General features: G+C 21.2%; 5 protein-coding genes across 7 annotated transcripts; 2 read left to right on the top strand and 3 right to left on the bottom strand.

Annotated features, from left to right (window-relative positions):
• Positions 1 to 1,327: 1,327 nt before the first annotated feature.
• On the bottom strand, positions 1,328 to 6,847 carry LOC102674521 (protein tilB homolog). Of its 2 annotated transcripts, XM_006616585.2 has the most exons (10): positions 6,463 to 6,847; positions 5,887 to 5,952; positions 5,036 to 5,203; positions 4,347 to 4,512; positions 4,029 to 4,100; positions 3,740 to 3,856; positions 3,322 to 3,429; positions 2,382 to 2,687; positions 2,192 to 2,284; positions 1,328 to 2,115 (listed from the first exon to the last, which is right to left on the bottom strand). In XM_006616585.2, exons 1-10 carry the CDS (start codon positions 6,540 to 6,542, stop codon positions 2,005 to 2,007), a joined length of 1,287 nt encoding a protein of 428 aa, XP_006616648.1. In that variant the 5' UTR covers positions 6,543 to 6,847; the 3' UTR covers positions 1,328 to 2,004. The 2 variants fall into 2 exon arrangements, with proteins under 2 accessions (XP_006616648.1, XP_006616649.1); XM_006616586.2 differs by lacking the exon at positions 3,322 to 3,429.
• Positions 6,848 to 7,252: 405 nt separating this feature from the next.
• Positions 7,253 to 11,574, top strand: LOC102674391 (nuclear valosin-containing protein-like). Its single transcript, XM_006616584.2, has 11 exons — positions 7,253 to 7,408; positions 7,856 to 8,077; positions 8,151 to 8,402; positions 8,634 to 9,038; positions 9,108 to 9,327; positions 9,411 to 9,693; positions 9,773 to 10,208; positions 10,300 to 10,467; positions 10,545 to 10,871; positions 10,946 to 11,170; positions 11,235 to 11,574. Exons 1-11 carry the CDS (start codon positions 7,253 to 7,255, stop codon positions 11,358 to 11,360), a joined length of 2,820 nt encoding a protein of 939 aa, XP_006616647.1. The 3' UTR covers positions 11,361 to 11,574.
• A 673-nt stretch (positions 11,575 to 12,247) lies between these two features.
• LOC102674261 (serine/threonine-protein kinase Aurora-2-like) lies at positions 12,248 to 14,425 on the bottom strand. The gene is made up of 4 exons (XM_006616583.2): positions 14,273 to 14,425; positions 13,418 to 13,975; positions 12,676 to 13,201; positions 12,248 to 12,563 (listed from the first exon to the last, which is right to left on the bottom strand). The coding sequence occupies exons 2-4, from the start codon at positions 13,960 to 13,962 to the stop codon at positions 12,465 to 12,467; spliced, it is 1,170 nt and encodes a 389-aa protein (XP_006616646.1). The 5' UTR covers positions 13,963 to 13,975; positions 14,273 to 14,425; the 3' UTR covers positions 12,248 to 12,464.
• Positions 14,426 to 14,800: 375 nt separating this feature from the next.
• On the bottom strand, positions 14,801 to 18,881 carry LOC102673991 (ferritin subunit). Its single transcript, XM_006616581.2, has 5 exons — positions 18,471 to 18,881; positions 15,784 to 15,914; positions 15,531 to 15,698; positions 15,266 to 15,406; positions 14,801 to 15,207 (listed from the first exon to the last, which is right to left on the bottom strand). The coding sequence occupies exons 1-5, from the start codon at positions 18,547 to 18,549 to the stop codon at positions 15,052 to 15,054; spliced, it is 675 nt and encodes a 224-aa protein (XP_006616644.1). The 5' UTR covers positions 18,550 to 18,881; the 3' UTR covers positions 14,801 to 15,051.
• On the top strand, positions 18,786 to 20,606 carry LOC102674131 (ferritin heavy polypeptide-like 17). 2 transcript variants are annotated; one of them, XM_006616582.2, is made up of 4 exons: positions 18,786 to 18,933; positions 19,559 to 19,674; positions 19,798 to 20,066; positions 20,138 to 20,606. In XM_006616582.2, exons 2-4 carry the CDS (start codon positions 19,569 to 19,571, stop codon positions 20,414 to 20,416), a joined length of 654 nt encoding a protein of 217 aa, XP_006616645.1. In that variant the 5' UTR covers positions 18,786 to 18,933; positions 19,559 to 19,568; the 3' UTR covers positions 20,417 to 20,606. The 2 variants fall into 2 exon arrangements, with proteins under 2 accessions (XP_006616645.1, XP_031366758.1); XM_031510898.1 differs by having other exon boundaries at positions 18,804 to 18,933; positions 19,564 to 19,674.
• Positions 20,607 to 22,336: the final 1,730 nt, after the last annotated feature.

Genomic DNA, 22,336 nt, shown 5'->3' with positions numbered 1-22,336 from the left:
ATATAATTTGTTTCAAAACATATTTTAAGTTAAAAAAAAAAATATTTAACATCTGTATTTTACGCTGAACAGATATTAGGCAATTAATTATAATAGTCTTGTAACAATATTAAGTAACAATAATATTAATTATTTATAAAATAATATAAGTGGACGGTTATATGTAACAAAAAATATTATATTCCGCATTTTTATAAAATATCTTAAATCTAGGTTCAAAATTGGCTTAGTTACATGGAACGGTTTAAATTGTAGAAAGAATTTAATAGCCACATTATTTAAATTCTCACACCGTTTACCCATTTGTAACATATATGAAGATTTCATTCCAAAAAAATATGCATAAATATTTATCAGTCTAATATTAATCTATATAGTGTATATGTGCTATTGCACGAACTTAATCTTCACATGTTTTGTTATTCATTATATTTTTTTTATATCATTTTGAATATAATTTTACTTACAATTTAATTAATATTAATTAAATTTTTAAATTGCATTGCATGTATATTAATGCGCACAGAAATTCGACAATAGAAATAATAATAAAAATGAAAAAAATATCAGTACTTAAAATTTTTACACGAATTTAACGTTTTTTAAATATGAATGTATAGAAACATTTGTTAAAAAAACAAATGTAATCTTCAATGATACTCGAAAAATTACTAAAATTAATGCTCAAAAATTTGTAAATATTTTGTACAATCTACGTGAAATTATATTACACTTTATCTCGTAAATTACTGCACATTATAAAAAATCCAATGACAGATATTAAATATAAGTAAAATATTTTACTTAACTTAAAATTATTGAAGATTTTTTAAAAATATTTAATCTGACATAAATTCATCTTTGATTATATGCTTTATATACAAATTTTAAGTACATTGTATCACGTTGTAATTTATAAAAACTCTTTGAAAATATATAACATTTATGTAATATTTTAAACAAAATTCTAAAAAAAAAAAAAAATATATAAAACACAACTCCATTTATATTCATTCAAATTATAAATAACATTATACCGAAAATAATATTAAGAAATTAAGATATTAATATTGCACTCAGTACTTTAATTGATGCAATGAATAATATATTTATTTTAAATAATGTAAAATTCATTTTTGATTTTTGCATCATTTATATAAAGTACATAAACATTATCTTGAGTATACTCAATTTATATATTACATTGAAATAATTGCGCTAAAATTTTATTTTTTATTCTTTGAAGAAATATCACAATTGTTTCTAATTTTATATTTTTATTATATATTTTTATTATATCCTCTTCTGAAACTGCACAAATTATACCATTTCTTTTTAGTTATATAATGATTATTTAATTTTAGGAATTTCTCGAAATAATTTTCTAAATGAAATTTTTCTATTTCGAGAGAGTATTAATGTTACTTATAATTTAATTTATAAATTATATGTCCAAGTACCTTTTGCTGACTGAATATAGCGAAGAGGAACGATCGTGTTCCTAATATCAGGACTTTTTGACCTTCTTACACAATCCTGACTTAAAACCCTGCATCCTGGACTTAAAGTTAAACCATTAAAGCTACTGCGAGGGATGCTGTCACTACTTGCAACCCTTCTAACATCATTGGCTTTCTTTTCTTCGCTGTTACTAACTACAGACATTAGATTATCTGGTATAGAGTCCCTAAGATTATATACATTCTGATTATTTCCAAAATATTTTGAATTCGGATGAATAGATACATTTTTTGGACTTCGCATTGAAGTTTCCATACAACCATTCCGGCGAATTTGACACTTATCAGTATTATCATCGATCGAATGTCGATTACATGATATATGATGATCAATATTACAATTTGTATCATTATCAATAATATATTGGCAAGGAATTACCATACTATCGAGAGAATCTGAAAATTCTGGACTTGAAATTGAAGAAACACTGCCCATATGAGAAAAAGTGACCGTCCCCTGATTTTGGGGACGGCGTCAGAAACATCATTCTTCTAATTCATCCATTCGATTCCTAACAGCCATTTCTACTACTTCTAAACTTGGATAATCAAGCTCTTTAACTAAACATAATACAGCTGATAATATGTTTGAGTTCTAAAATCAAAATATTTTATGTTATTTTTAAATCTATTTTTAAATTTTAATAAAACAATATATATGTGAAATATACTCTTGTAACAGGCCTTCTGTGGTAATGAAATTGGGATCTACATTTTTCCTTATCAGAATGTCTTACCCATCCAGGTACTTGGTTTGAATCTTCCTACAATATAAAAAAATTCCATTTGATTCATTTTTATATAATTTATATTGCTAAATTTTAAATCAAAATTAATAATAATAATAATTTTAATTTTAACTCTTTCTACATTGTGATGAACTGCCATTCGTCTAGGTTGAGATGATGGTTGATGTTGCTCTTCATAATCTGATTTTATCCTGTGATCATGATGTTCTTTATATTCAGATTTCAATCTATTGTCATAATCATAATTATTTCTTTCTGCTCGTCTTTCATCTAAAATTTCATTTGTAGCATATTGTGTTCTTGGAGACGTTGGTGCATATGTTCGTTGAGAAATATCATTATTACTATATTCTGCATAAGATCTTCTATCATCATAATCTCCATTATGTCTAGATATTGCTGATCGGTCATCATATTCCTAAAAATAATTTTAGTAAAAAAGTTTTTTTTACTTATTTTCAACAATAGTATATTATATATTATATAGATATATTTAATTCTTCTAAAATTTAAAAAATATTACAAAATTAATTACACTTAATTATTATTTTATATTTGATAACAATATTGATAATTAGATAATCTGTTTCCAGTGAACCACTCAGAATTATCTAAAAGATTTTGTTAAAATTAGAATTCAAAGTTTACAACATTTGTCATAAAAAAATCAATTAAAAATAAAAATATGCTAATAATATTATAATATAATAATTTAATCTAAATTATATTTTTTATAAAAATTACATCTTTTGTTTTTTATTTAAAAAAAAATAAATTTTAATTTTATAAAAACAAATAAATATTATATATGTTTAGATTTTACATATTTAGATATAAAGTATTTAATATTTAAATTTTAATTATATTATATTTATAATTATATCTTTACTAGCTAAAAAAAAAATCATTTAAAATCAATGTCACTAATTGATAAATAGCAATTAACTTTGAGTAAGCAATATATAAATTTAACTAATGAATATTAGAACTATCAAGGTAACACTAGAAATAACACTACTTTGCACAAGCATTGTGCAATCTATAAAATGTACCTTGATTATTTCAATAGTGTTAGTGGCCACGTTTTCACTGACGTTGCGCGACTCTGTACGTATAGTGTCATCTTTGCTTTGATTCTTTGACTGTCCATTTGCTTGTTGCTGTCAGTATATGATTGCAGATAAAAGGAGCAATAAAATCATGCTTATTTAAATATTGTTAAATATTGATTTAGATACTTTGCTCAATACAACTAAGAATAAATTACGAATAGAGTTAACATTATACAATTAAGAAAAAATAAAAAATTAATTACATTTCTAATTTTAATATGAAAATAAAAGTAATCTAATGAAAATTTGAAACATAGAATAATCATTTTCGTTTACAGTTTCATTAAATATATATTATATTATATTAATGTACATTTTTTTTACATGCAAAAATACACAATGCAAAGCATTGACTTACCTCATATGTATATTGATTATTTTGTGAATAATGATGTGATGGTGACGCATTATAATTTGCATTTCTATGATCTGGATCATGATACTCTTCTTGAACATGTGTCTCTTCAAAACTTCTCTGTAAGTAAATATGCATATAAGAAATTGTCTCTTTGTATTAAATAAATATATGTGCATGTATATATAATATTATAATAATAATATAATATAATATATAATTTAGATTTTAATAAAATTATTAGAAATAAAATTTCAATAAAAAAATTTTAACAACTTGAATTTTATATTACCTGATCACTTGAAGAACTATATCTTCGATGTCGTGTTACTTCACTTTCTTCAATATATTCAGTAGTAATATCCTAATTATTAAAATATTACTTAAGTGTTAAGATTTTATTAAAATGAATTTATTATGATGAAAATAAATAAAATCATAGATTTAAATATAATGATACATACAATAATACATATACATATATATCATTAAAAAAATTAAGTAAAGATTTTAATATTAAAAATATTACATGACGATAAAGAATGATTTAAATAAATATATTAAAAAACAATTTTATAAAATAAAAATAACAAATAATAAATAATCTTACTTCTGGACTAACTGCATTTGATTGTGGTGGGGAAGCATACATATCAAGAAGAGGATGAACTAAAACACGACCTCTTGTCAATGCAGTTTGCACTTCCTCAGGTGATACTACTTCATCATCAAGTTTTTGTAAATTTGGTAAAGCTCTTAAAACTGATAACCGATACCTAGAAATAAATTAATTATTCGGAAATTTATTCAAATATAGTATCGAAATATATTATATCTTTTAAAACAATAAAAAATGTAAAGATTTTTAAAAATTATTAATGTCTTTTTATTCACATACAAAAAATTATTTTGAATTGAGATTAATATTCGAATTATTTACGATCAGTAATCGAAATCGTTTTATTTAATTATTTAATTTATTAGATTTAATTTTATTAATTGCATATCAACAGTTAAATATATTATAAATTTATATTAATATAATATTTCCAATAATCATTAGTAATTAAATATGATAGTCCATTCATCATAATCTAACGAAAAAAACGCGCAAATCAGATAAAAAATTTCTTTTGCTTGCCATGTGTGCCAAGGAACTAAAAGGATTTTTTAAAACAATTTATAAACATGCTGATTAACCTTTTCTGCAAGATCTATCAATATGCACAATTCTATCTCTATTCTATTTCTTTTTTAAAATCTCTTAATATGCATAATTCTTAATGATACTGTATATACCCTTCCTTCTCAGCACAAGGATTTTCTCCAAGCCATAAATTTCTTAAGTTTGGTAAACCTTGAAGATAACAAACTTCATTTAAATCTTCAATATTATTATTTCTAACAAATAATTCTTGAAGACTTAAACAATATTGAAAATCAGCAAGGGTGTTGATATGATTAACACTGAAAATGAAAAGAATTAAAATATAATATCGTAATAATATAAATATATCAATCTTTATATATAGAAATGTTTGTAATAAAATTTGATTGAATTTCAAAAAAATATTCTATTTCAAAGATAATTATTTAATAAATATTTAAATAATAAAATTATAATTAAAAAATATAAAACCAGTAATAATATAAAGTTTTAGAATATATTATTCATAAAAATAATGCATTAAAAAATTGTTATATGATTATATTGCTACATTTCACTTGAATTAGTTTAAATAAAATCTATCAAATGATATTAAATCTACAATTAAATGATATTATTTAAATTATTTAATTAAATTTATTATTAATATTATGATTAATTGATAATAATATCATAGTATAAATATAAAAAGAAATCTAAAATTTTAATAGTTTTCAAATATTAAAACATTATATATCATGTCAAATTATTTTCATTTTTCTTTAAAAGAATATTAAAATATATAATAAATTCAAAACATGTGAAGAAATTTTGTAGATTGTATATAATCTTGAGATTTATGTAAATTTATTTTGAATTAAAGACTATATAAATTATTAATATTAAAAATTATAAACTGAAATCAATAGTTTTCTTTTCTTAACACAATAATTTTTAAGTAACATTTCTATATAAAATGTAAAGATAAATCATAATTAATTACCTTAATGATAATACTTCCACATTTTTCATTTTTCTTAAAATGCTTACATCAGTTAATTCTGTGCCCCTATTAAAAATATAATATTAATATAAATATTAATTAAATAGTTATAAATATTTCTTACAATTTTTAATAATGAATAGTAAAAGATTAATAAAAATAAATCCAAATAATTTATTAATTATTTAATATTGTAAATTAAATATAAGTAATTAACTATAATAATATTTTTGTAACATATTTATTTCAGATTTCAACTTAATTATACAATTTTAATAATTTTGCAAATACTAAATAATTCTTTATTAAATAAATATAAAATTAAATAAATAAATTTTTTTAAAATAATAATATTTTAAAAATATAATGATATAAATATAATTATATTGATTCTTAGGAAGAATTAAATAGTATAATATAATAACGAATGTCATTGATTAAATTGAATACATTATTTTAATATAATTATATGTTAATACGTAATAATGATAGATAATAATAGAATAAAGATAATGATTTAACGATAGAATAAAGAACAACTTACTTAAAAAAATATAATATTTTTTTAATACTTACCAACAATTAAGTTTCTTTACGGCAGAGAAATCAGACATTCGCGTCCGAGCCACGACCATTTCTTCTGTTAATTTTACCATAATGAAATTTGTAATTTATATAAAAGTACTTGAAATAAAATAATAATAAAAAATTTTGCGGATATTAGAAATACAAAAAAAATGCAATTTAGACCATTATGCCAAATTTCTTAACTGTAAATCAAAGACGTAACCAAAACCCATCGCCATGATGGTGTGCCGTTGACTAGTTGAAAACTATAGTAAGAAGCTTTCATAAAATACTTAAACGTTCTCCACAGTATACGCATGTGTACTATATAACTGAAATACAGATATGCGACTCATTTTCATTTCTTTAATTATATTTAAATCTGTTACAAATAGTTCATATAGAAGATACACACAAAAATAGCAAAATAATCATTTCAATAGATATTGAAAATTTTGATTATAGATAATACTTTAAAGTTTATTAAATTTTATAATATAATTCCTTATAATGTAATAACAGTTTTAAATAATCTTTGAGCACATTCATGTTACTTTTTATTTATTTCTAGCTTTTTATCATAATTTACTAGGGAAATTATTCCCGCTTTATTGATACACCCTCTTCTTTTCATTAGAGAAGAATTGGAGTTTTGTAAAATCGAAGACGCACTCGTGATAAAAGAATATTGATGATGCATACATAGTAACACGTGTCAAAACGTGCAAAAATAAAGATCTAGTGATCATATTATTTCTGCAACAGTGCTCATTAATATCAGACATTAAAGATTAAAAAAATGCAGAAAGTTGGAAAATTGAATTCCTCAATTGATATCATTCCATTACAAGGATCTAGTGGAGATTATAAATCAAAAACCATGAATAATAAACACAAAATTGATTCTTCCCATAAATTTTTGCGAGATAAATTATTAATTTCACGTGTGCAAACGGTAATTTAATTATGTCATAATATTTAGAATATTTTTAATTTAACTAATGGAATATGTCTATTAAAATAAACACTTTTATATTACACAATTTGCGCGGTAAATTCATGCATTAAACTTAAAAACATATAATATAATGATTTTTTTTATATATGTAAAATATTTTTATATAAAGTAATTTTTACAAACTTTTAAAAATAAAATTCGAATTTAATATTTTTTTTAAAAGTAAAATCTGATTTTATTTTATATTTTGAATATTTTATGTTTCAGAATTTAACTTTATAATAACTTCATAAAAAATTTAATCATATAATTATTAACTACTTTGAAAAATTATTTTTAAATTTAAGATAGTAATAATATATTAATATAATAACTTATTAATATTTATTATAATTTATTAAGTTTATATAAGTTTCTGAATGATTAATTTTATTATTATTTTAGTATATGCATGAAAATGAAAATAAAGTCTATATTGATGTTAATGAAATGGCAGATGCTTTACAAAAAAAATATAAAGACTACCGTATTAAAAAACGGGGTCCTTTTAGAGCATTAGTACGTAAAGCATATGATGAACTTACAGAAATGTTTGCAAAAAAATATTGTTCTCGTGAATGGCCTGCTTATGATGATGAAGATGAAGAGGAAGAAGTTGATCTTGAGGTATAAATATAAATATAGTAAAGTATAATATAATGTATTATATTAAATCTTGAGAGAAATATGTTGATTTTAGTCAGATCCTCAAAATACTATGTTAGATGGAATGTTGTTAAAAATGTATAAAAAATCACAAAATAAACAAAATGGAAATTCTAGTGATAAAGAACTTATAGATATTAGTAGTGATGATGATGTAAATAAAATGGAATCAAATTCAAGAAAAGCAAGTGAACCTGAAGTTGTGGAAAATCTACAACAAAAACCAGGTCCATCTTCAAGTACAGAAAAAACTATACATGTTAAAGAAGTTGAGCAACTGAGAAGAGTAAATTTAAAGCTTTTTTTATTCCTGTTTAATTTTTTAAATTTTGTTAATTAATAGTATCTAATTGTAATTTAATATAAAATCTATATTAAAATAGTATAAGTAAATATATTAATTACTATACTTGTAATTACTAATACTTGAAATTTATTACATTAAAGTAATATTATTATGAATATTATTAGAAATATTGCATTTAATTTTTAATTTAATTTTTAATTTAATTTTTAGCCTAGTAAAGAAATACAACAAACAACAACAACAAGTACAACAACTACTACAACAACTACAAGTACAGCAATAGAATCTGCTAAGAAGCGACAACGTGACGAAGATGCTGATTGTCAATTCACGTTTGTAAGGAAAACTAAAGGAATACCAATTTCTGATCCAAAAATCACATTTTCAGACATAAGAGGAAATGATAAAACCAAAAGAATACCAATTTCTGAACCAAAAATCACATTTTCAGACATAGGAGGAAATGATAAAGTTTTAAAAACTGTATGTAAATTACTTGCTCATATGAAACATCCAGAAATCTTTAAAGAACTTGGTATATCTCCACCAAGAGGATTTTTACTTCATGGTCCACCTGGATGTGGAAAAACATTATTAGCACATGCTATTGCTGGAGTAAGTTACTATTTTAGAAAATTGATTTATTTCTTATTTGATTATTTATTTTATATTTTTAATAACTAGGAATTAGGTATACCATTATTGAAAGTAGCAGCACCTGAATTAGTTACAGGAGTATCAGGTGAAAGTGAAGCAAGAATTCGAGAATTATTTGAACAAGCACTTGCAATTGCACCTTGTGTAATTTTTTTAGATGAAATTGATTCTGTAGCGCCACATAGAGCCACAGCTCAAAGAGAAATGGAAAGAAGAATTGTTGCACAATTATTATCATGTTTAGATGGTAAATTACTATTATAATTAGATTATAGTTAATTATGCTAATCTTAAAATAATTTTTTAAATAGAAAATGTATTATTGAATAGAATTAAGTTTAAAAGAAAATGGTACTAGAGTATTAGTACTTGGAGCAACGAATCGTCCTGATTCATTAGATCCAGCTTTAAGAAGAGCTGGTCGATTTGATCATGAAGTATGTCTAGGAATACCAGATAGAGATGCAAGAGCAAAAATTTTAGCTGTTCATACAGAAAAAGTAGCACTTTCTCCAAATGTTAGTTTATCTACAATAGCTTCACTTACACCCGGTTTTGTTGGTGCAGATTTAGTTGCATTAATTAGAGAAGCAGCTATGGCAGCTGTGGATAGGTAATAAATTTAATAAATATTTTAAAATTAATTTCTTTAATATATTTCTCTCAGTTATACGTTCTTATATTTTTATTAGAATACTTGAAAACTTAAAATCAGTACCAGATAATAAATCTTCAGAAATTCCAGAAAATAATACTGTTAATGAAAAAAAAACTGAAAATTTTGAAAATTCTGGTAATTTAGTGGATGAAGTGACCATTGAACCATCTACCTCAGATCAAAATGTTCCTAAGTCAGAAAGTTCTCAAGTAACTTTAGAAATGGATGTAATACAAGAAAATTCTAAATCTCCAGATTTAACGGGATTACTTACTTGGTTACGTAATGATCCGCCGCTTCCTACAGAGCAGTTATCAAATTTATGTATTGAACATAGTGATTTTGAAACTGCTCTTCGTATTATTCAACCATCAGCCAAAAGAGAAGGCTTTGCAACAGTACCTGATGTTACATGGGATGATGTTGGTTCTTTACGAGATATTAGAGAAGAATTACAAATGGCTATACTTGTAAATACATTTATATTAATATAATTAAAAGGGTCCAAAAAGTTTAATATATTTGAGAAAAGTAAAATATTTTTTTTGTTTAATATCTTAGGCACCAATTCGACATTCTGAACACTTTACAGCATTAGGATTAACAACACCTACTGGAGTATTATTATGTGGTCCACCAGGTTGTGGAAAAACATTATTAGCCAAAGCTATTGCAAATGAGGCTGGTATTAATTTTATTTCTGTTAAAGGACCAGAACTACTAAATATGGTAAAAATATTTTAATAATTATAAATATTATTATACAATTATTTATTTTTATTAAAAATTTGTTTTCATTATTTTAGTATGTTGGTGAAAGTGAAAAAGCAGTTCGACAATGTTTTATTAGAGCAAGAAATTCTGCTCCATGTGTTATATTTTTTGATGAATTAGATGCATTATGTCCCAGGAGATCAGAAGGTGATAATTCTGCTACTTCACGTGTTGTAAATCAAATGCTAACTGAAATGGATGGAGTAGAAGGACGACAAGGAGTATTTTTAATGGCTGCAAGTAATCGCCCTGATATTATTGATCCGGCAGTATTAAGACCAGGAAGATTAGATAAAATTTTATATGTTGATTTGCCTACCTCAGCAGATCGTGTTGATATTTTAAGAGCATTAACAAAGGTAATATCTTATAAACTGACTGAAAATATATTTTTTAAAAATTTCTCCCTCTTGAAATAAATCCATATTTATAGAATGCAACAAAACCAAAATTAGCTGCAGATGTAAACCTTGAAGAAATAGGATATAATAGTAAATGCGATGGTTATACTGGAGCTGATTTAGCTGCTTTAATCAGAGAAGCTGGTATAGAAGCATTAAGAGAATTAATGGATATGCACTATTCGGGACAACCAGAAATCTCTATGCGACATATTGTAGTTGCGTTTGATAAAATAAGACCGTCCGTACAAGAAAAGGTAAACACAATTGATATCAATTTTTTTTATAAATTAATTATATATTACATATTCTAATTTTTAGGATATCAAACATTATGAAAAATTAAAAAGATTGTATTCAATTAAAAAAAAATCTGATGATACACCTATGGAAACTCCAATAGATACACCTATAGTAGATGTAGTTATGGAACCTATGGAAACGTGAAATAAAAATAAGACTTAAACAAATGTGTAAAAAATCTTCCATTAAAAAGTTCTTTTAAGCAGATGACTTTCACTTAAAAGATAGATATTATACACCTTAACTTTATTTTTATAGTTAAGACATTTTAGTGTTCATCTCTGACGATCGAAAATAAATTATAATAATATTAGATCTTAATTTACTATTCTTAAATAAAAAATAAATTTATTTTTAATTTTCAAATACTAAATATATGCAATATAAAACTATCTTAATAATATTTCTATAAATAAAAATGTGTTTATAAAATTTTTATAAACAAATAAATTTTATGTTCAACATATTTTTGAGTAAATTATACGATTTCCTTTATTTTAGAAACAAAAAGAATTATATATTTTATTTTATGTAACTTTATATAAATTTATATAAAGTATTACATTATTTAAAAAATTTAATAAATCTATTTTTTTCAATAATTTTTTTAATGTTTTATAATGAATTATTTAAATTTTTATCAACAAATATGTAATTATAATTAAATTTTTAATTATAAATCATATTTCTTTTAATGTAAATTATAAATCATATTTTTTTTAGAAATATTAATTTTATTTATAGAAATTAAATTTTATTCCAAAAAATATTTTTTATTAACATTAAAATATTTAATATATATATGATTTTTTTATTCTAAATTGTTATTCTTATATTCTTATAGAATATAAAATATCTTCACTACCTGTCTATCAATTTCATATGAATAAGTTATATTATAAATAAAATTATAATTAAAAATTAAATTAACTCAATCAATGAATGTTGTTATTTGGTTATAAAATTGTAATTAATAAAAATAATTTTATTAAGTGACAAATTATTAATAAAAGACAAAAAAGAATACATAATGCACTATTCCAAATTACATTATGTTTTATTCTGTGTATGAAATAACAATATTATAATGTTATGTAATATAAAAAAATATCTAAAATAGATTTTTTGCTAAAAACTTATCTAGAATGTGATAATTGCAATATTAGTGATATCAAATCAAACTTCTATTGCAAGGAAAACAATTGTTTTATAAGATAAAATATAAAACAATAATTTATGGCAATTACATTATGATACATGTGGTTCTGTTGTTCGATTTTGCACAATCCAAGGATGTCTTAAAACATCTTCTAAAGGTAATCTTTGACCTGGATCAACTATTAATAACTGAAATAAAGAATTGAAAAATTTATATTTAATAATTTTTTATTTAATTTAATTATAATTTATTAATTTATTAACTATAATTATTTTAAAATATAAATAATATAGAACTCACTTTAGATATTAAGTCTTTAGCACCTTCACTTAGAAATTCTGGAAATGTATATTGAGCTTTCCTAATTTTCATATATGTTTCATTATAAGATTTAGCTAAAAATGGAGGAATGCCTATTAAACATTCATAACAAAGAACACCAAGTCCCCATAAATCTACAGTATGATCATGTGTATTTCCATTAATCATTTCTGGTGGTAAATAATCTAAAGTACCACAAAGAGTATTTCTTCTAGAGGAAGGAGCATGAACAGACCATCCAAAATCTGCTACTTTTAATTCACCCTTTATACCAAGTAATAAATTTTCAGGTTTAATATCACGATGTATCACTTTTTTACTATGACAATATTTTAAAGCATCTGCTAATTGAGATATATATGTTGCTGTTCTAATTTCATCAAAACGTTTCTCAGGTTGAGCATTCAATTCCTTGAATAATTCTCCATTTGGGGCATATTCCAAAATTAAATATATTCTTTTATCATCATGAAAATAACCATACATTTTTAAAATATTTGGATGCCTATAAAAAAATAAATATTATATTTATTTTAATTCAACATATAATTCAAAATATTATTTATATTATTATTTTATTAATATATTTATATTATTCTAAAAATTCATAATATAATGAATAAATATAATGAAATGTAAATTAAATAAAATTTAAAATGTTTTTATAATTAAATCATTATTTGTTTCTTTTTGTTATAATATAAATGTTTAAAATTTTTACCTTAAATGTGTCTGAATTTCTATTTCTCTTCTAACTTGATGTTCAACATCAGCTTTTTGTATTTGTGCTTTAAATAATACTTTCATAGCAATAATGAATTTTGATTTCTTTTCTCTAGCTAAATAAACATTTCCAAATTTTCCTTTTCCTAAAGGTCGACCAATATCAAAATCAGTTAATACCCACTTCTTATCAGTTTGTTTCTTATTATTTGTAATATTTTGTTCCAGATTCTTTTCAATGTCTAAATTATTAACAATTTTATTTTCTTTCTCATCATCAGTTGCATTTGGTATACGTTCTGTTGTTTTAGAAGATACAGGTGGTAATTTAGGTGGTGGCATCAATTCTGTAGACATTTTAGAATTGTTTTCTTTATTTTGTTTAATATTTGTTACATAAGTACTGCATTGATTTTTTATAGTATCTAAATTTTCTGTATTTTTCAATGTATTTTCAGTTAATACAGGAGCCACTTTTGATATCTTTAATTGTTTAAAATTATTTTCTACTTGTGAAATTGTTCTTCTTTGATCCTTAAGCATCCTCAAATATTACCTATAATTAAAAATAATATAAATAATAATTTAAAAATTATTTATTGAATCAATCTATCACATAAAAAATTATATAAAAATTTATAAAATATTTCTAAATCTAAATATTTCTAAACATTTTATAAACAATATTCAAATAAAAAAGTAATTTACTATTTAAAGAATTATAAAATAATTCATTAATATTTTATGAAAATAAATAATATATTTTTCAATAGAAGAATAATTTAAATTCAAATATTTAAATTTAAATATTTCAAATAATTATATATATAAAATAATAACAATTAATACATACGTTTAAAAATTAAAATATAAGCTACAAACACGTCGTACTTTCAGTTCAATTTTAAAATAACGAATTTGAGCATTCGTTCTTCTGATTGGTCTAAATCACATATATGAAAAAGATTACAAGATAGTCAACTCCATTAAAAAATAAAAATTCATAGTTAACAGCGCTCTCTATTATAAGAGGTTAAAAAAATTAAATATTATACATTATACATATATTAAAACATTTTAAATTATATTAAAAATAATTATATTCATAATAATTAATAAATTTATTAAAACATTTTAATACATTTTTTTTTACAAATAATATTATTAATAATATTAATATAAAATCTATGTAAAAGTTAATAAATCTTTTTCATTAATCTCTTAAATATATATATATATATATTGCAATTGAATAAAATGAATATACAAAATTTTCAAAATTAAAATTTATTATTAATTATGAAAATGTTATAAATAGATAACATTACATTATAAAAGAATCTTTTTTATTTAAGAATAATAATAAAAAATTGAAACAATATTTGTATGAATCTTAAAATATTTATTTATTTTGTAAGAGTAATATAATTATTATAGTTTAACAAACATTTATAAACAGAGTTCTTTATATATCTATTTTACAGACCATATTTAGAAAAATATTTTATGCAGAAAAAAATTTATATGTCACATACTAACTTAAAATTAAATCAAACGAAGTTATATACTTTATTTTAAATATGGTCATAATTTCACTTATTGAAGTAAATTTTTTTTTGCTTCAAATACAAATTAAATTTCATTGTTTAAAAGTTTTTTATCAAATAGAAACTCTCCTAACATTCCATGTGTTTGTATCATTTTACCTAAAGATGAAATTTTACCAGCAAGATCACGCTGTCCTTTATATTGTTCAGTTAAAAATTCTCCAGTGAGATAATCTACCAACTGAAATTAAATAATTTATTAAAATAAAATAAATTTAAAACATAATATTATAACTTACATGATAATCAACTAAATTTAAGTCATTTGGATGTTCACATGTTTTAATTAAGTCACGAATTTTTTTTGTAACACTTGTTTCTAATTTAAGAGCTTTTTTCAAAGCTTTATAACCACTATTCCAATTCTCAATCTCTGCTTCCTAAAAAAAAATAATATTTAAATATTTTTTATATGTATATCTAATTCTATAATTGAATTAAAATTTACATAATATAAAATATAAATTGCATAAGTTGAAATAGTAATATATTTTAAATGTATACCAAAGGAAATCTTAAAAGAACATTATCCTCATTAATATTAGTTAATTGACCACGCATTAATAAATATTCAAGAACTTTTATTGCATGTTCTCTTTCTTCTGTAGCAGATTCAAAAAAGAATTTGCTGAATCCAGGTCGATTAATTACATCAAGAGCAAAATGAGCACCCTAAAAAAAAAAAATAAAAAATAAATAAATGCAATATTATTAATACATAAAATACATCATAAAATAAAGAAAAAAATTTAATTACCATTGCAAGATAAGTCATTGCAGCTTTAATTTCAACATTCACCTGAGATTCCAAACTTTTAATACAATTTTTATCCATATCCAACCAATGTTTTGTCGCATTTTCATCAGCAGCTATATTACCTACTATACCTAATATTAATAAAAATAAAATTCATTATTGATAAAAAAATATAATAATATATATACTTTATTAAAGTATTAAATGATATAATATACATAAAAAGATTCAAAAAAAATAAAGTAATAAATATTTTCAGAAAATATATTATATTAGTATTAAAATATTATTACAACATATAAATGCAATGCTATTAAGTTAATTAAAATGTTAGAATTAAAAATAGATAAAATAACTATAACTAGTTTTTTTTTATTAAATGTAATAAAATTTTTTATTTAAGATAAAAATTCTGTTGCATATATAAAAGATGTTTATTAATTTTCAATAATATTTTTAATTTCTCTTGATAACTTAATATAATTATTCAGTGAATTAATTAAAAATTATATAATATAAGAATAATAAAGAAATGAAACAAAAAATTAAATTAAAAAAAATTGTTTAAATGAGAACTGAATATTTCTATCTGAAATAGAAATAAAAATCTACTTTGTGACAATAGAAAAGGAAGTTGATGATATAAAGTAGTTTTGATTAAATTATCTGACTTCTCCGAACAATATGTACAGTACACTCATATTGAGTGTGGACTTTAGAATATGCAGTAATCAATACGTTTATATTGTCACGTAAAGCTTATCAAATGTTATCATTGTACAAATAAGATTGTCAATAATGGTTAGTAATTAACAGAATTACAGGCTAGAATTATGAAATTCTGTTAGTTATTCTGAAGTGTAAAAATTATAAATCAAATATATATGTAATCTTAATACAATTTCCTGAAAATAAAAAAATTACAAATACATAAGTATATAAAGTATACATAAGTATATAATAATATAGAAATATATATAAAATAATATTACATAAAAGTAATATAAATTATTATATTATAATAAGAAATTAAAACTTATTTTTTATTAAATTATTTTATTAATAAATTTTATATAATATCAAAAAATTTTATTTTGATATATGATTATAATATTGATAATTAATAATAATAATAAATCATGAAGAATGATTTTATATTAGAATTTTATCGTTATCCATGCATATAAAGTGATAATTTGATAATCTTCAATTAGGTCAATAGAGTAATGTATAATATCTCACATTAAATATAGAAATTACATAGATAAGATGATTTTAAATTATTTGTTGAAATATTTATTGTAACATATGAAACAGAGAAATATATATACATGCAATATATAATAAATAATTCAATAAATAAAAAAATTAAAAAATAATATAGAAATAACATTATAAATATATATTTAAAACATATAATATTTAATAATTTATATAAAATTATATAAAATTATATAAAAATTTTTTAATAAATGCAAGTAATGATAATAAAATGATATACAGGATATGCCAAAAATATTAAAATTCGTAAACTGAAGATTCCTGAATAATTTCAAATAACATTTTTCTTTATAAAAACTTTCGTTATGGCTTTGTTCATGAGTTATTAACAAAAAACACTGGCCAATCATGGAGCACATAGCCTAATCGAACCGTGAAAATAGCATAAATTATGTGCTGGCGATAGAACATGAACAAGTTCAAATAATATATGTTGAAGATATGTTGAATATTGTAGTTTTCTTCATATTTATATAAATATTTATATTTATATTAAATCTCATATTCAACATATTTTCTACAACATATATTGCTTGGATTATTCATGTTTGGTTGGCGGCATGTAGCCAACGCATTATCGTGGTTCTAGACCATACGTTCTATAATCCAGGGTTTTTTGTTAATAATTCGTTAACAAAGTTGTAATGAAAGTTTTTATAAAGGAAATGTTTTAAAATTACTCAGAGATCTCTAATTTACGGAAATTCCAATATTTTTTATCTTATATGATTAATATATTATGACTAATAAAGTAAACTGTTTAATGTGATAAATCTAAATAAAGAAAATAATATTCAAATATAGATTATATTTCATAATAATAGAAAATATGCATGAATTGCCTTATACTAAAAATTATATTTATATTTTATAAAAATATAATGTGTAATATAATGTATAATATATATGATTTTCTTTTGTAACTATATGCAATTCTAATTCAAAATATCTAAGGTATCAAATATATATTTATATACTAAAATAATTTTAAAATTAATATTTATAATCTCGGGTCATTAATATTTATTATTAAGATCATTTTATTTCTAACATTGTTATTCGAAATAGATTGTAATTTTATCTTTAATATATCGCGAATTGATGATATATTCATTCTGAGAAAAACAAGTTGTTTATAAAGAATATACGCATTAAGTTATTGCATTATAACACAAATAAATTATATCTATAACATCTTTATATCATTAAATATCGATTTAAATATAATTATATTAATAAATATTTATTTCTATATTTGATATCTTTTCTAGAAATACTAAAATATTATTTAAAGATGGAAAGAATAAGGAATAATAAAATCTATTGAAAAATAGCATGCTAACCTCAATAGATGTCTCATATAAATGTATTCAGAATAAATATTATAAAATAAATGATGAACTTACATGATCTTGTTGGACTGTCATTTCCTAGTGATCCATTGATGTAAACGAAAACGATAAGAAGAACATAAAGTAGCTTCATTATTAATTATTTATTAAAAGCTATTATTTTAAAATTCGCGAGAGTGCTTTTAATTTTCCCTGTTTCGGAAGCAACCTTTATACACACTGGTATAGAAGGCTGCTTTAATGAAGCTAGATAAGAGAATGTGCGTGAACTAAATATAATGTACGACCATCGATCATTTAATAATTGATCAACAAATGTACATTCGTACTTTAATCGACGGGGAGTAACTGGAATTTTCTATTCCCTTTCTTATCACGCATGCGCTTTACCTATCAGCTGACTATGACTTCGTGAAAACTACCAACGAACGTGTTGTTCAATGTTCATTGTTGGAAGAACGTCGAAACGAGAGTATTCACGTTACTTCCCTTAAATAAGTTCTCTTTAATTGTTTTAGTAAGTATATAATAATGAATAATTTAAATTCAGTTTTTTATATTATAATTATATCTATTGGATATATAAATAGAAGATGAGACTAATACAATTGCGAAGAATATATTTTTTTATTAAACATAATTTTTTTATTTGATGTAAAATATTGCGTATTTCAATACAATGAAAATATCATTGTGCAATATATCTGATATCTATAGATAATATCAATTTTTCTTTGATGCAAAAAATGTGTAATTTTTTTATATTAATGGATATTAATTTATATTAATTTTTTTAATTCTTAAATGAGTTTCCATTTTTTTTTTATTATCCGTTTTTATTATTAATTTAATATATTTTTATAAGTATATAAACAATTGTATGTTATTTAAAATTTAACAATATAGTTATTATTTCATTTGTCTATATATAATACACAGAAATTATTAAAAATATTATTTTTTATTAACGAATTATATTAAAATAGAAATAGAAAATCTAATATTAATTTTAGATAATTTTAGATAATGTTAAATATTTAAGTTAATTTCTCTAAATATATTATTTAATTGGCATAAATAATTAATGTAAGTATGTAATTATATAAATATTCATTAATTATGTTTTATCTATTATTTGATAGCACAGAAAACATGTTGTTCTTTGGAATATTATTCATATTTTTGGCAACTACCTCTGCTGAATATTGCACTGATGAGGTGAACAAATTTTGCAGTACTACAAAAAAACATGAGATAGGTGTGTAATGCAATATATACAAAAATATTTAATATTTTAGAAAATAAATAAATTTTATTCTAAAAAATTTTTATCTTTTTGTATTTATAAAAATATATAGAATATTTAAATTTTTATATTTAGGTATTGAATCAAATTGTAATGCAACATATGGAAATATTCATGAACTTTTAGTACCTCTTCAATCTTATGCATATGGTAATATTGAATATAGTTTTCGATTTTTATTAATGTCTTCTTATTTGGGAAATTATGAAAATCAACGTGAAGGATTTAAGAAATTATATCGTAAATATTCTGATGAAATGTGGGAGAATGGAATTAATTTAATTAAATATATTACTAAACGAGGTGGTTCAATGAACTTCGGACAAGAGCCAAAGTTTACTCCTGTATTTATATATTTTATTTATTTATAATATAAGAATAAAAAAGAAATATTACTAATTTCATATTTTTTTAGATGATAAAAACTTTAGAATTGAATGAATTTGCAAGTTTAGCCACAGCACTTGAAATTCAAAAATCATTTGCAAACCAAGCATTAAAGATACATGAAAAAGCAAGTAAAAAACAAGATTCTGCTATTGCTCATTATATTGAAGAGAAATTTTTAGAACCACAGGCAGATCGTGTTCGAGAATTAGCAGGTTATATAAGGGATATGAAACGTTTCATTGATGAAAGTAGTAGTCATTTATCTATATTTTTATTTGATCAATATCTTCAACAAAGTGTATAATTTGTTTATTACAGTTAAAAAGACGTATAAATTAAAATTTCATGTTTTCAATTTTTCTATATATAAGTTTAATCCATGATAAAGCATACTCCTTTTTTTAGTTATTCAAAATTTTACATTTAGAATTAATATTGTATATTAATATTATATTTTTGTCATATTTCATTTAATAAAATATATACTTAATAAATTGTTTGTTTTAATTTAACATTAAGCAATAAAGAAATATATAAATCAAATATATTATAAATCAAATATATTAAATATTAATACTTACATAATTAAAAAAAATTCTATAAAAAAAATCTTTGAAAAAACTTGTATTAAAAGAACAAACGAAAAAAAATTTTATTAACTTATTAGGTAAGTAAGGATTATTTACCTAATAATAAGGAAATTAGGAATAAAAAAGAATATATTTTCAGCATTAATTTATTTAATATATATACTTGAAATATATTTGTATTTAATTCTAAGATTATTTGATATCGCGTAAAAAAAATTTTATGTTCAATTTTTTTGATAAAAGATAATAAGATATATGACAAGATATATATAACAAATAAGTAAATAAATAATAATATATTTAATATTTTATATTTTTTATTTTTAAAAGTTGTTTATATGTAACATTAATTACATCTAATATACATAATATATCAATATGTATTTTTCATTCATATGCATATATTAGAATAATTTATTATCTTAATTACTACATATGTCATTTTAACCAATAGCATTGCTGTTATGTTTTATACAAGATGTGCTAAAAATGTTAAAATATCCGTAAAAGGAGATTTCAAATTTCAAACATTTTGCAAAAATTTTCGTTACGGCTTTTGTTATTAACAAAAAACATTGACTAGTCACAGAGTGTGTAATTTAGTCGAGTTGGAATAGACTATGTATCGGTTACCGAACACGAATAAGTCCAACATATGTCGAAGAAGATATATTGAATATTATAGTTTTTTCCTGATATAATTCGATGTAATTTTTTATCGATAAAATATCCATATTTATATATTATATCTCATATTTAACATATTTTTTATGATATATATTGCTTGTATTTGTGCTTGATCGACGAAGTTAACGTTACTATTGCGGTTCAACTAAATTACGTATTTTATGATTGCTAATGATTTTTTATTAATAACTCATTAATAAATCTATAATAAAAACTTTTGCAAAAAAAAAAAAATGTTGCTTGAAATTCTCATTTTTGTTTACGAATGTTTTAATATTTTTGAGACACTCTATATATATTTGAATCATCAATTATAAAATAAAGAGATAACTAAAAATTTTTCTAAATATAACACATTAATTAAATCTAATTAAAATCAAAATAAAATTATTTACTATGATTCATAATACAAAGTCATAAAGAATATAAGAATATATGCTTAACCATACAAATACCATACAAAATTATATTAAAAATTATTATATATATTAAAAATTTTCATATTTATTAACATATTAATTTCGAAATGTCTTGTTTCGAGAGAACAAATAGATTACAATAATACTATTTTTAAATATAAAAATTTATGTTGTAATTAATAGGAACAATACGATAAAAAATTTTTTAGAACATATATATATATATATATATAGTTTATAAAAAAAAGTAAAAAAATGGAAAACAATAATTTTTTATAATATTTGTTAGAAAAAAACTATATAATTTTATGATACATTATCTGACAATACGTAGATTTATATCTTGTTTCATATAAACCATAATTTATAATTTGATATGAAAAGTAATACAAGTATTTGTATTCATTTAATAATCAGCCTCTCATTGTTAATTTTTTCTATATTATTATGTATCTTTGAAACAATAAATAAATAGTATTAATATTGAAATATCTCTCTAATGAAAAAAATTAAAAGCGTATTGTATAT

Source organism: Apis dorsata, unplaced genomic scaffold (genome assembly GCF_000469605.1).
Source record: "Apis dorsata unplaced genomic scaffold, Apis dorsata 1.3 scaffold_269, whole genome shotgun sequence".
In the NCBI taxonomy this organism is placed as follows: Eukaryota; Metazoa; Arthropoda; class Insecta; order Hymenoptera; family Apidae; genus Apis; species Apis dorsata.
Note: the sequence above shows the minus strand (reverse complement) of the source record. Positions and strands in the feature narration are given on the sequence as shown.